We start from the raw sequence: 13,376 nt of genomic DNA on the forward strand, positions 1-13,376 counted from the left end.
CCCATGCGCTAACAGACGCCATAATAGGACCGATACAATGATGCCATGTATATCGGTCTATGGTTGTGATCGATAGTTGTATTATTTTGAAACCATGTCCGAATGGATTCATTGATCCTAATCTATACGTACACAGAGCTCAATGGTGTTGTGGTCCATTTGACCTGTGGAATGGACACAGGACATAGACCTACATTTAGCCTACAAAAGACTGCATGCTGTTGAGGGTGCAGAAACCTAGGAAACGAAATAGGCCTATAGCCTATATTTTCCCCATAGCCGAGGCTCACCACCCATTTGCTCATATTAAATATTTTTGTCTTGTCAGTAAATATGAACGAATGCACAGAAATGTCATAGCTCTCGTGAAACTGTAACTTGCATTAATTAGGTCTTAGCATTTGGTTGGCATAATACAATGCGCCGTGGCCATGAACTGATAAACATTAAAATCTTGTTATTGTTCTGAATTTCAACATGGTATAAACAAACCAACTCAATGCCTCTCTTCTTGCAAAACCCCAAAATTAACCAAATTCGCCATCATGACGTGATGACCACAAAAAGACCATTGATGAGAATACAATTTTTAAAAAGATGGTGGGAAATAGCCAGAAAGACCGTGTTCCATGCAGCTTTGAATAAATATACATTAGATCTCGACATTGAAAAAAGCTTTTTAATATCAACCCCATTATTTAAAAATGTGCAAGTCTTTGTTCATGTCATATCAAGTGATGAAATATGACCTAAACATATGTATATCACCACCTCTGCGTGTTTAACCCCCAGGTTTATCCAGATCAATTAAAAGTGAATGTGACAAACGTGGAAAAACAAAAAAACGAACAAAACAAAAACCAAAAATCGAATTTGTACATCCCACAGTTTGATTTTCAGAGAATTGTAAGATGGGTCGATTAATTCAAGCTACAGAAGAAATATGATCAATGTCATGACCCTTTTTCTTTTAGCGATAAAGTAAGATTAGGCAAGCTGCTTCCAAATGAGAAGAACACAAGTCCCTGGATATAATTTGCATAAAATAAAACAAAGCTACGGAGAACAAGCCATATGGTTATCAGAAAACATGTACAGGCTATGGCAATCCCGCTGAAATAAAAAATACTATCTCTCCCCCCTTATGACTAGCCTATATTCCATAAGCCTTTTCGATGCCATTTATATATCTATTGTACTTTGTGTCATCTATAAAAGTCATTATAGAATAAATTACAATCTCAATAACAAAATAATAAAATTAAAATATTTGACAATTCTTCCCAAATCGCAATGATACCAAAACAAAAGAAAATCAACATGTCTGAAAGACGGCAAGGATCAAATAAAATCCTCACCTATGATAAATAATAAAATATGTATTATTATTATTATTATTATTATTATTATTATTATGTGATGCCAGGTGACTTGTTTTTGACAAAACGCCTACGTTGTTTTTAAAGTTGATATAAAATGTAGGCTACTTAAATATCTATTTCCTTTTGTAAAGGAATTATACATCTTTTAAATAAAATATATTTCAGCGAGCATATCGCCTTCCTTTGTCAATCTGTGGGCTGATTCATTATTTAGTTGCCAATCAATTAGAACATAATTACTTAAAGCATATATTTGACTAAAAAATATAATGTCAGGTGGACATTACTGAAAGCCAATGACAGGACATGTGAAGTAAATTCTGTCAATCCAATTGAATTCACATCAATGAAATGCCTCTGATTTTAACATAAAATGCGTCTCAAACACATTACACTGCAAACAACAAGCATAATTTCAGCTACAAAGAACTTTAAATAAAAATACAAGGTAGGCTATTGAAACCTAAAATTGTGTCAAAACCATTTTCGAATAAAAAAATAAACAGCTAAAACCTGTTTTTGTTTTGAAAACACCGAAAGAAAAAAAGTGCCCCAGTGAGAAGGAACTAAGCCATGACTGTTAAGTTATACAATATTTACAAAATTGATCACAATGTTCTGTGAAACTTGGTGATATATCTTGCTCTAGAAAAGTGCCAGGTTTCCATCGCCACGTAGCCCTTCCGTGACCTGACTGCTAGCTGCTGGCCGCGTGGCGTGGAGCGGAGCTCAGTGTTGGCAGCCTTTTGTGTTTAGAACCGCACGTGCTGATATCATTGAGAGAACAAGGAGGATGATGTGTTCTTGTGTGCGTCCAAACGAAATATCAAAACCATACGACATATGTGGTATCAATTATTCAATTATTCGAACTGCACTGGACAATAATAATAATAATAATAATAATAATAATAATAATAAAAATAATAATAATGATAATAATAATAATAATAATAATAATAATAATAATAATGATAATAATAATAGGGATATAACAGGTAACAGGCAAAATAATAAAGCTTTCGCCCATAATAATTTGCCTAAACGCCTCAAAGCAATGTTGAACGTCAAAACTAACTAGAAAAAGATGACTGACAGATGATCAACCCTCACACATTGCTCAGGCGATGCTCAACCCCAGCTGCTTGTCTGGGACAGAGAAATGGCGTTTAGGCTATATTTATAGAATGCAGCTCTCATGACTTTTCTTGTCGGACGCACACGTCCAGTACAAAACAATGATGTATACGCAGCGCCATGTGTTGAATAGACTAGAAAAGTCGAGAATGTAAACCATTTTAGCTAAGAATCTCGAGGCTAGTTTTAAACCATAATTCCCTTTACGCCAAGTATTTTTCACAATAGGGCTACACCTTGAAACTGCGTCGAGTCACAGTGCTAGGCATATCCTCGAACATATGTTCTCTTAGCTCTTGAAGAAAACATTTTCCACTCCATCGCTAATGATATTCGGGTTTTCAATGGTATTCAATGTAGATATTGTGTAAGTAGCCTACTCACTGCCATAGGCCAGGCTATTATACATAAAACACCCACTATCGCTCATAGTCCAGTGAATTATATATACTTTTCAGGATAAATTAAATCAGGAAAAGTCAAATAGCGAAAGATTGGTCCGTTATTGTTCATTGAACCGGTGTTTGGACTCCATGATGTGGCGGTGTGTCCCCGTACACATCCTCGGTTCCAGGAAGCGGTCCACCGGGAGGAGTCATCCGTTTCTCTTTTTGTCTCCTGTTACAAAACCAAACCCTCACCACCTCTTTCTCCAGCTGTAGACCGTCCGCCAGGGAAGTAATTTCCGCAGCTGCGGGTTTAGGACACTTCAAGAAATGGGTCTCCAAAGCCCCTTTTACGCTTACCTCGATAGAGGTCCGTTTTTTCCTTTTCCTCCCTTGTGCAGCGATTTTGTCCAAGCTGGTTGGGCTGCCCGAGGTGGAATCCGCTTCTTCCAACCACTTGTTCAACAAAGGCTTGAGCTTACACATGTTTTTGAAACTGAGCTGCAGGGCCTCGAACCTGCAAATAGTGGTTTGGGAAAACACATTTCCATACAGCGTTCCCAAGGCGAGTCCGACGTCAGCCTGAGTGAAGCCCAGCTTGATCCTCCGCTGCTTAAACTGCTTGGCGAACTGCTCCAAGTCGTCCGAGGTCGGTGTATCCTCGTCCGAATGGTCGTGGTGACTCTGTTGCTGGTGCTGGGACGCCTGGTGGCCGTGGTCGCTGAGATGCGGGCTGTGGTGGTCTTCGTGTGCGTCTCTTAGGTTGTGGTGGTGCATTCCCTGCCCGCTGCCTGGGATCAGGCCGTTGACGCTGAATCCGGGCTGTGAATAAATAAGGCTCTGGCCATTGGATGTTGCCATGCTGGGTATGTGGGCTGCGGTAGTTCTCCACGCTCGGGCGTCGTGGTGGTTCCCATGCGACTGGTGCACCAGGTGGGGCGGTCGCGGCTGGTGCTGGTGCTGCAGGTTATTGGAGCTGTGCATCTCGTCTCTGGTGCCCTGCACCGCAGGTTTGATATCCTGCTCGCCGAGAGGACTGGTTGACCACGGAGCTCCCTCTCCGTGCGACAGTGCCGTTATCCACTGGTGCGCGTGGCTGAGCGGGTGACTGTTGCTCTGCAATGAGTAGTCACTCTGCAACAGGGTCTGCGCGTCCCTGTACGCCGATGCTTGCTGCATGCTCCCGGGCTCCGAGTGCACAATGGATGCGCTGGAGGTGAGGATATTATAATGATTAGACGCTGTGGTCGCCATGACTCTCGGAGCCGGACTGATCGCTCTTATTAAAGGAACCTTGCATTTGACAGTTACTGTTTTGCCACAGGCGTCTCCCAGGCACTCTGCCAAGTGGACACAGCGGCGCGCACCTGCACTCCGCCTCGTCCTGCCGTTCATTGGACAGAAATGGCTGATGGACGTGGTTGCTACTGGCAACAGCCCTTTCATTGGACGTTGGAGAGGCTCAACAAACACTACCTCTTTCTAGAGAAGTGCGAGTTCTGCTGCGGCACCTCTGAAACGTGAGAGCCCGAGTGCGGCATGGAAAACGGAGAGGGAATGGGCACTGGCCGAGATTTTCAATGGAACTGTAAGGCATATATAGATTTTCTCAAATTAATACGATAATGTTTTAAACCAATATATGAATATCATGACTGCAGATCATACGAGTGATGCATGATTCAAATGCTTTTGTGAAATATCCAGTTGAATACGGTTAAATATCTTCGTCTATTTATTTGGAGTAAATTGTTTTTGTATTTAATGTATTTCCATTGCTTTTTCAGACATTGAATGTTATTCAGATTTACAATAATTGTGTGGGCGTTCTCATATTTTGGGTGTTCAGTTTGTGGCGAAAACTTTTTTTCTTCAAGGATAAAGTTTTGTTTGAGGTAGTAGGCCTATAGTTGCAGTTACATTTGTTGTGTATTCATTATGTTATTAGGCATATACTATGAGATATGATATGGATTCCTTGATATTGAATAGCCTAATGAGAGTAACTGAGACTTATTGCGAGGATTAGTGCTGGTTGCATTGTTTAAATTATTGCAGGGCTTAATCCTTTTTTCTGGCCAAAAATGCATGGAATGAAAACATGTTTTACTGTGAACCTCTATAGATACATGCTTTGTACCACTGACAGTACTTTGCTTGTGTATGTGTTACGTGATCTGTTTGTATAGAATGTCGGTGATGTAACGCCATTTCCCTCTGCATTGCATATGCTCTACAATACTGGGATGTATTGTATGACAATACAAATATATAAGGCTAAGTACAATAAAGATTTAACTGAATCAAACTAGTCTTGGCGCCATGAACATATGAAGGTGGAAACCTTCAAATAATAACTTTCAATAATAGGCTACTTATGACTCAAATTGTTTACATCAGAAGCTAGACATAGCAGTCTTGTATTAAAAACACAATTTGTGATAATAGACTGTTTAGTAGTATGCATTCAAATCAGGTTTGCATAATGTCGGTCAACTATGGGCACGCGGTTCATTGGCTATGATGTCATTGTTGTTTTGTGTGTGTGTGCGTGTGAAACGCTTCCACCTCAGACCTATGAAAATCAGGTCTGAAATGGTAGGAGTTTTTATATTCGTTTGGGCACTATTTTATTTGGTTTAGTAGAAAAATTCGTTGATGTAATTTGGAAATACCAAGTTGAACATGTTTGGATTATGGAGAACTACACTAATATAAAACGTCTACGATAAAACAAAAAGTTGGACCACCATAACAATGTCAAACAATGACGGTAAGAGATTATAAAAGTTGTGCGTCACAAAGCAGATGCATAAAAGGCCTATGGAACAGAGACAGAAACATTTTTTGCGCCAATATTTCAAATATTTGAATAAGCATTGCATCTGCTTAGGTGTTTTCAGCTGTAGGCCTAACTAACTAACTAACTAACTATCTCACCAAAGTTTGCATACGATGATTAAATTGGGCCTACTCAACACACGTTCCACAGTGGCTAAGAAGTGAACCTCATGCGTAATGCATTAAGGACAGTGCTGAATTCGGTTATATAGGCAAGACTAGTGTTGTGTTGCCTAAGTATACTTTTCAAATCGAAACCCATTTGAAAAGTATGATCTTTGGACAATTAGCTTTCAATATGGTACTTAATCGATTCAAATATAGGGAAAATAAGTAATACAAACATTAAATAATAGTACAATGAAATCAATATTTTATGTCTGAAGTAAGCCTATACACATATTGTGTCTATACAGGGTTGGGGAGTATCTGAATACATGTAGCCTAATCATGTAATCTGAATACAAAAAACGAATTGTAATCAGTTATGTTACCAGCAAAAATACTGAAATCAGATTACAGATACTTTAAAAAAATGAAATGATTACTTATTGTGCTACTTTTAAATGTAGAAGGGATGTTTGGGAAAAAATACATTAGGACACCTTTCTGTTTTCTCAATGACATTCAATTCATCTTAGAAAATGGCGCAAGTTTAAGTTTGCTCCACCTGCGCGAGTCTGACCTCAAGTCAGAGACCACTATGACACACCAAATGCGTTTGATGGATCCTTTTTGTCTTCTTCTGATGCCTCTTACAGGGAAAGTAACTGAAAGTAATCAGATTGTTACTGAGTTTGGGTAATCCAAAAGTTGTTACTGATTACAATTTTGGACAGGTAACTGTAACGGATTACATTTAGAAAGTAACCTACCCAACAGCTGGGTAGGTCACTTTCTACTAAGCCATGTTGTAGGCCTAGTCATAGCCTACATTTATGATTTGAGATTGTAGGCCTATAGGCCTACAATATGGCGTAGTAGGCCTAATAGTCTACAACAGGGCTCTCCAAACCTGTTCCTGGAGAGCTACCATCCTTTAGGTTTTCAATCCAACTCCAGTTGTAAATAACCTGATTCAGTTTATCAACCAGCTAATTACTAGAATCAGGTGTGCTAGGTTAGGTTTGGAGCGAAAACCTACAGGACGGTAGCTCTCCAGGAACAGGGTTGGAGAGCCCTTGTCTACAATCATAAAAAAATAAGTCTTTTTTTTCTCACTTAGGCCAATATAATATAAGCCTAAAATGTTTCTTAGAGTGGGAGTCGACTGGCTGATGTTTAGTCAGTGAAGCATCAAGGACAGAAGTGCATACAAGCGGCTTAGTGAGATCACGCCTCGGTCCGTGGCGTGGTGCGCAGGTGTCAAACCCGCCACAGCTGCCGTTCTCTCTCTCCTCCTCTCTGTGCCGCTCAGGGATAGGATAGGACATTGTCCAAAGAGAGACATTCTTGTCGCAACACTGCTGGTTGCCATAGTGAAGAGTAAATGAAACAACAGAGCTCACGTCACAGCTACTTTCGCCCCCTCTTCTTGAATATCTAAAGGCCTATTTAAAGGGGCCCTCTGGTGGGACAAAGGCTGGAGGGAGAAAAGGAGGGAGTGGATGTTATAGGGAACGTTGAAGGAGAAGGGATGAGAGGGAGGGAGGGAGGGAGATGGGGAGAGAGGAGTGAGAGAGTTTCTGTGTGTGCCTGAGAGAGTAGTTATGATAGGCCTACAAACGACATAAGGGATTAAAACTGGCCCCACTTCTCCATTCTCAAACTTTTGTGCATTATCGAAGCAAATGTTCAGTCACAAATAAGGCCAAACTACTCGCTTGAATCCTCTTTAATCGGCTAGGCTACTATCAGCCTAGGGTGCAGGCCAAATACAATAGCCCTCTGAAATATCCCCAATAAATATATGAATATTTTGGAGCTTGGAATTGACCACCAGAACAAACAGGCCTACAACGTATTTAACCATAAGTATGGAAAAACCGTATGAATATTTTTTTGGGGAAAACTAAAATATTATGAAATCGAAATGAATTCAATTTAATCGAATATTAAAACAGCTAACGATCAAAATGTAGCCTATAAAAGCTCAACAAACCTTCAATTTACATAATAAAGGCATATAGGTCTATTAATATAGGTACCATTATTGGATAACATAAACAATATTTCATTTAGCGTGGAACAGTTTATTGTTAACCAATTGCCTGATTAGTTCAATACACAAAGGTTCTGGATATAACCAAAAAGGGTTATTTATATAGCTTGCTTCATGTATGGCACCCCTAAAGGTTCTATATAGAACCCCTTTGTAGGGTTCTTTGATCAGAACCCCAGGGGTTCTTCTTCACTTAACCAAAATTGGTTCCATATAGAACCCTTGGACTCCAAATAGGGTTCTATATGGAAACAATTTCGGTTCTATATAGAACCTTAAGGGGTGCCATATATGAAGCAAGCATAGAACCCTTTTCGGTTTTATCCAGAACCTTTTTTTCTAAGAGTGTAGATTAACAATCGGGGTTTAAAATGAGAGTGACTGTATGGCATTATGCACAGATGTGTGCATCCATCCATTATACCAATAGTTTGACCTGAGTATTCTCTTGACATGTCACAGCAAATAATCCTGATTATATATATATATATATATATATATATATATATATATATATATATATATATATATATATATATATATATAATATAATATGAACATAATCCAATAGACTGTGCATATGACACAGTGCAAATATGAAAGGATTAAAGTACAAGCAGAAAAGTTTCAAGGCATGGTTCACTAATTCATTTTTGTAATATCATCATTGTGGCGTAACACTGAAATCACCCAAATCAAAAGAACATTTGTGGTAATTAGGGCTGTAATTCAAGGAATTACCACATCACCACACAGGCTTAAATAGTCGTGTTGGGAGAAATGCAAAGCACATTTATTTTAATGGTGTAATATGCAAACTATGGGTCGTTCAATTACATGGCTTAACAACGCATAAATGATGCGAGTCTTGTTATTTGGACTGCGGGGTCCGTGGTAATTCATTCGGAGGGTGTAGTGTGCTTTCCCATACAGTAGAATATATTCCTGTGCTCTAAGAGCTGCTGCCAAACATTTAAGGGAATAAAAATTAACGACGGAGAATCTGAGCGTTAAATTAACAGTAATTATATGACCCGCATGCTGTAAAGTTTCAATTTTTAACGGTCTAATTAGGTAACTGTCTCCCCATACATCAACTCGTATCCCTCTGCGATTTTTTCACAAGAACTCGTTTGTGTTCAAATGCTGTGGGGAAAATAATTACATTTCATAAATGGTTCATGTAATGAAAAATCTAATGATGAGTTAGTTAAAGATGTTTTTAAAATCTTCAATTGTTCCTTACACACTCCATTGATTCACGTTTAGATAGTAGGCTTCTTAATGTACACAACCACTCTTTAAACCAGGAAGACCCGTAACCTCACTTGATCTAGCCTACCATCTCACTATTTCAGTAAGCAATCTTACAAATGGTCATCGGGAAATAAAAAAACGTGTAGGTAGGCAGTCTTTTTTTTCTTGTCACTTTGGAACAACCTAATTTATAGTAAGTAGGATGAAGACAGACCTGTAGGCCTCATAGAAGAATCCCTCACTTTGCATTATGTTGATGTGATGTTACCATATTAACATTCATGACATGCCTGTGACCACTTCCTGTCCCCTCCTCCAATTGTACTGAACTGGAGGAAATATGATGCTTATAATTCTCATGCAATAGGTTAGAAATTAATAGAAAGGATTTAGACTAGACAGTCATAATTTAACATGTAGGCCTACAGGTAGTCTGATATGTAAAACCACTGAAACATGTCCTTGAAAACCTTAGCTACATCCAGACCAATATCACACTGCATTGAACCGTTGCTACCTTTCAGTGGTCAGGTTATGTCACCATATAGAGATTAATTAACTGCATATACTTACTAGCTTTTGCAAGGTAATTACATACCAGTACATTATTCAACTGGTAGTATAGGCTACTTGTGTAATGATTGGTGTCTATTAAGTTTTACCCATGTTTTCCTATTGTTCTTACTTATAGTCCCTGCTGTAATTGGTGTATGTATCAAAGGAAGCAGGATTGACAGGTTGTGTGATAATTAATAGTGTGTGCGTGTGCATGCAAGTGAGAGAGAGAGCAAGAGAGAACGAAAGAAAGACAGAAAGAAAGGAGTGACGGAAAGAGAAAGGGAGGTAGAGTAGGGAGAGCGAGAGCATGGAGAGTATTAATTGTGTGTATTGTAAAGGGCTTGGCAAAGTATGGCTCTCGAGGTGCTGGGGAGCGAACCCTCCACATGTCGGTGTGATCAGAGCCAAGCTCTCAGGCTCCTGTATTCCAATGCAATTAGGGCCCTCAAAGGCCTGCTTAAAGCTGCACCCCTCAGCAAGCAGAGCCCCAGTGGTTCTACTCTATTGTGGTGGGAGGTGTATTCTGTCCCTCTTTGAACCTGGATGAGACCACCCCAGTGAGGAGAAAAAGGGAGGATTACCCAATGTATACTGCTCTGGAAGTCCACTGATGAGCTGATCTTTAGACTAACTACCCCTGATAATAAGATGGGTTGGTCCTAGAGCTGTGGATGTAGTTTTTGGTTAGTGCCATTGGCGATTTTGTTCATTGAACTTTTGAAACTGAGGTATTTTTTGCATTGGTTGTAAAAAAATTGTTAGTAGGTATTTGTTAGTCGGTACCCTAAAGAGTTCAGAAGTAGTAGTTTCCTCCTACCACAACAATCAAATAAGTCAACAAGTGATGTCTAGGCCTACCTCCTCCACATCGGCATGGGTATTACAACTATCTCGACAGCATGCTGTTTTAAAATAAAGCGTGCCATGCTTCCAGTGAGATCTCTTGGACCCATTTCATCATGTCTTATTCCCCAGAAAGCATTTAATGCAGATTACCAACCTAACACAACTCCCTTCCGAAAAGACAAAAAAAAAGCTGGCACATAAACACCTGCATCGCTCTTCAAAAGCATCAACAGATTAGGGAGGTAATCCACACAACCATGTCTTTGATTCTAGGGTTGGCAGACAGTAATGCCAAGCATAATGCCCTGTATTATTTCATACCCTCCCAGCACGCCAACCTGGCACAAAGCATTTCCTTTTCAAATCTTTTGTCGGGTGCGCTTTTGAAGAATTCTCCACACATCTGGTATGGTTCTCTTCCCTGTCAATGCATTATTACCCTGTTAGGTGATCCTATCAAAACGAAAGGGAGAGATGGAATCAGAGGTTGTCCCTATAGTTAATAGGGTGTCTAAACTAGAGGGTGAGGAGCCTCCCTTCTATTCCCTCCCTTCTTTCTCTGCATAGAAACGTGTGTGTGAGACAGACAGAGTGTGTATATGTGTCTATGTGTGTGTGTCTGTACGTGTGAGAGAGTTAGTGTGCATCTTTTGTGTGTGTGTGAGATCTCGCAGTCCCATCGCTCATGTGCGGCTCGATTAGCCCCACGTGCCTCGTTCGTCAGACGTGGAGTCAGAGCAGATGGTTGGCGATGCTGTGTTACCATGCCGCTGCGTTACCATGCTGCTGTGCTATGTAACGCTATTCTAATTGAAACATCAATATTGCCGTGTCAATACGGTAGAGGTACTTCACAGCAGTGCCATGTTAAACTGGGAGAAAGATCTTATGATCACACACCACATCTTGGGAAAGAAACGTTTTGATAGTAGTTTTATGTTTTGATACTGTTGTCAAAGGTGTGAAGTTGGTTGTCTTTGACCTCATCTTAATAAAACAATGTATCTCACTCCTCTATGCCCAATGTGTGATTATATTGTCTTATATGAGTACCTAAAAAAAGTGTCCCTCCATTACAAGCGTAAATTGGGGTCCGGAAGACATTGAGGAAATGAGCCAACCAATTATTTGTTTCTCTGTCAGGGTGCATTTTTTATTAATTGATTAAAAGGTTGAGAGCGCTCAAATTGCTATTATCTGGATTATCATGTGGTTATTTGAGATCAGTCGAGGACAGAGAGAAATTAGGCAGCTGAAATGTAATTTGTTGTTTGTCCAACCCAATGAGGAATGACACAGTCAGTTAATGAGAATGTAATTCATTTCCTGAATTCACACTTTGGTGAAGTAAAAACAAAAACACAAATGTAACTTTCATAAAAACCTTTACAACTTTGGCAGCAAGAGTCAAAATAGGTGGTGGTTATTGAGAATTTAGCTTTTTTATTTATTTGCAAAAACGTTTGTGTGTAAGAGTGTGAGAATGTATTTTAAGCACCAACCTCATCCTCTCATCCCTCCCTTTAAGGCTATTGAGAAAATGTCTCTCTCTCGCTCTCACTCTGAGGTAAATGTAAACACACATATCCCATAGTTCTCTTTACAGTCTCTGTTGGACCAGGGCTGAGAGATGCTGTTTCAACTGTGCCCCTGCCCTCACTGCCCGGTGCCCCTCCTCTGCCCCTGCCCCTGCCCCTGCCCATCGTCTGCCCTAGGTGCCGGTGCTCTGCTGGTTCGGAGGAGATCCTTAAAGTGTTGCATCTGTCGGACATCCACAGCGACATCATGCAATAGCTGTGTCCTTTTCTGAGGTGGTGAGGACCTGGTGACTCCGCCCACACTGCCACGGAGTTTACGCATCAACCCAGGAGGCTCCACCCCCACCACTGGTCCCGCCCCCAGGAAGTTCCGCAGGGCAATGTCTGCCCATCGTAACTGGAAGAGACAAGCAAACAGCAAACTCAAACATGATGGCAGAAATAACACACACAATTAGTATTTTGTATACTGTATATTGTAGATAGTTAACCCAGCACACGCAGACAACTACAAATAGACTGAAGACAGCACACACACAATAAATACTGTATTATCTCTGGTAGTCAGTCACCTGTGGAGACTGATTCACTGTAATGGACTTATAGAGAAACCAGTTGGTCTCCACTTTATCCCTGAGAGTGTTCCACATGAGCTTCTGGTGGGAGTGGAGGTCTGCTCCGTCAGTATCATCCAGATCCAGAGAATTGAAGGACTGCACCGGATGGTAAACCAGTTTGGAATTCTAAAAGAGAAAAAATAGAAACATCTCAAACATGAGACATGGTGGTAAATAAATGAAAGAAATTCAGAATTCAGGGCGATCTTACTGGTATGTTTCAGTAGAATAGAATATAATCGAATATAATAAAAGTGATTAGAATAGAATAGAATGGATCTTTATTAATTCATTATAACAGAGATAATGGTTCTTCACACGCTCCCATAAACTACAAGTGCACAGAAGCATTTCAGTTCCTTCTAACAGAATTAGTGAAAATAAAACCCCAGCAGGGGATATGAACAACTGCACAACTATAAAAAGAAAACCTAGAGACCTACAGTAAATGCTATCATACCTTGTTTTTGGAACACAGTAGGAAATCTGTGAGTCCAAAATAGTCTAAATAGACTTTGAGTGAGCACAGGGGGGAAATAAAACTGAACATAAAATCGTAGGAATGTTTGAACTTTAAAGTCAAGAGCATCACTCCCACCTGAAATATTAGCTTGAAGATAATCTCATGATTTAAAAATGAAAATCTGTCGGCA

At 39.9% G+C, this 13,376-nt stretch overlaps 1 protein-coding gene across 1 annotated transcript; it reads right to left on the reverse strand.

The window, feature by feature from the left end:
* Positions 1-665: 665 nt before the first annotated feature.
* Positions 666-5,174, reverse strand: LOC123485881 (POU domain, class 3, transcription factor 2). The gene has a single exon (XM_045217016.1). It carries the CDS (start codon positions 4,349-4,351, stop codon positions 3,029-3,031), a length of 1,323 nt encoding a protein of 440 aa, XP_045072951.1. The 5' UTR covers positions 4,352-5,174; the 3' UTR covers positions 666-3,028.
* Positions 5,175-13,376: the final 8,202 nt, after the last annotated feature.

Source organism: Coregonus clupeaformis, unplaced genomic scaffold (genome assembly GCF_020615455.1).
Source record: "Coregonus clupeaformis isolate EN_2021a unplaced genomic scaffold, ASM2061545v1 scaf0890, whole genome shotgun sequence".
In the NCBI taxonomy this organism is placed as follows: domain Eukaryota; kingdom Metazoa; phylum Chordata; class Actinopteri; order Salmoniformes; family Salmonidae; genus Coregonus; species Coregonus clupeaformis.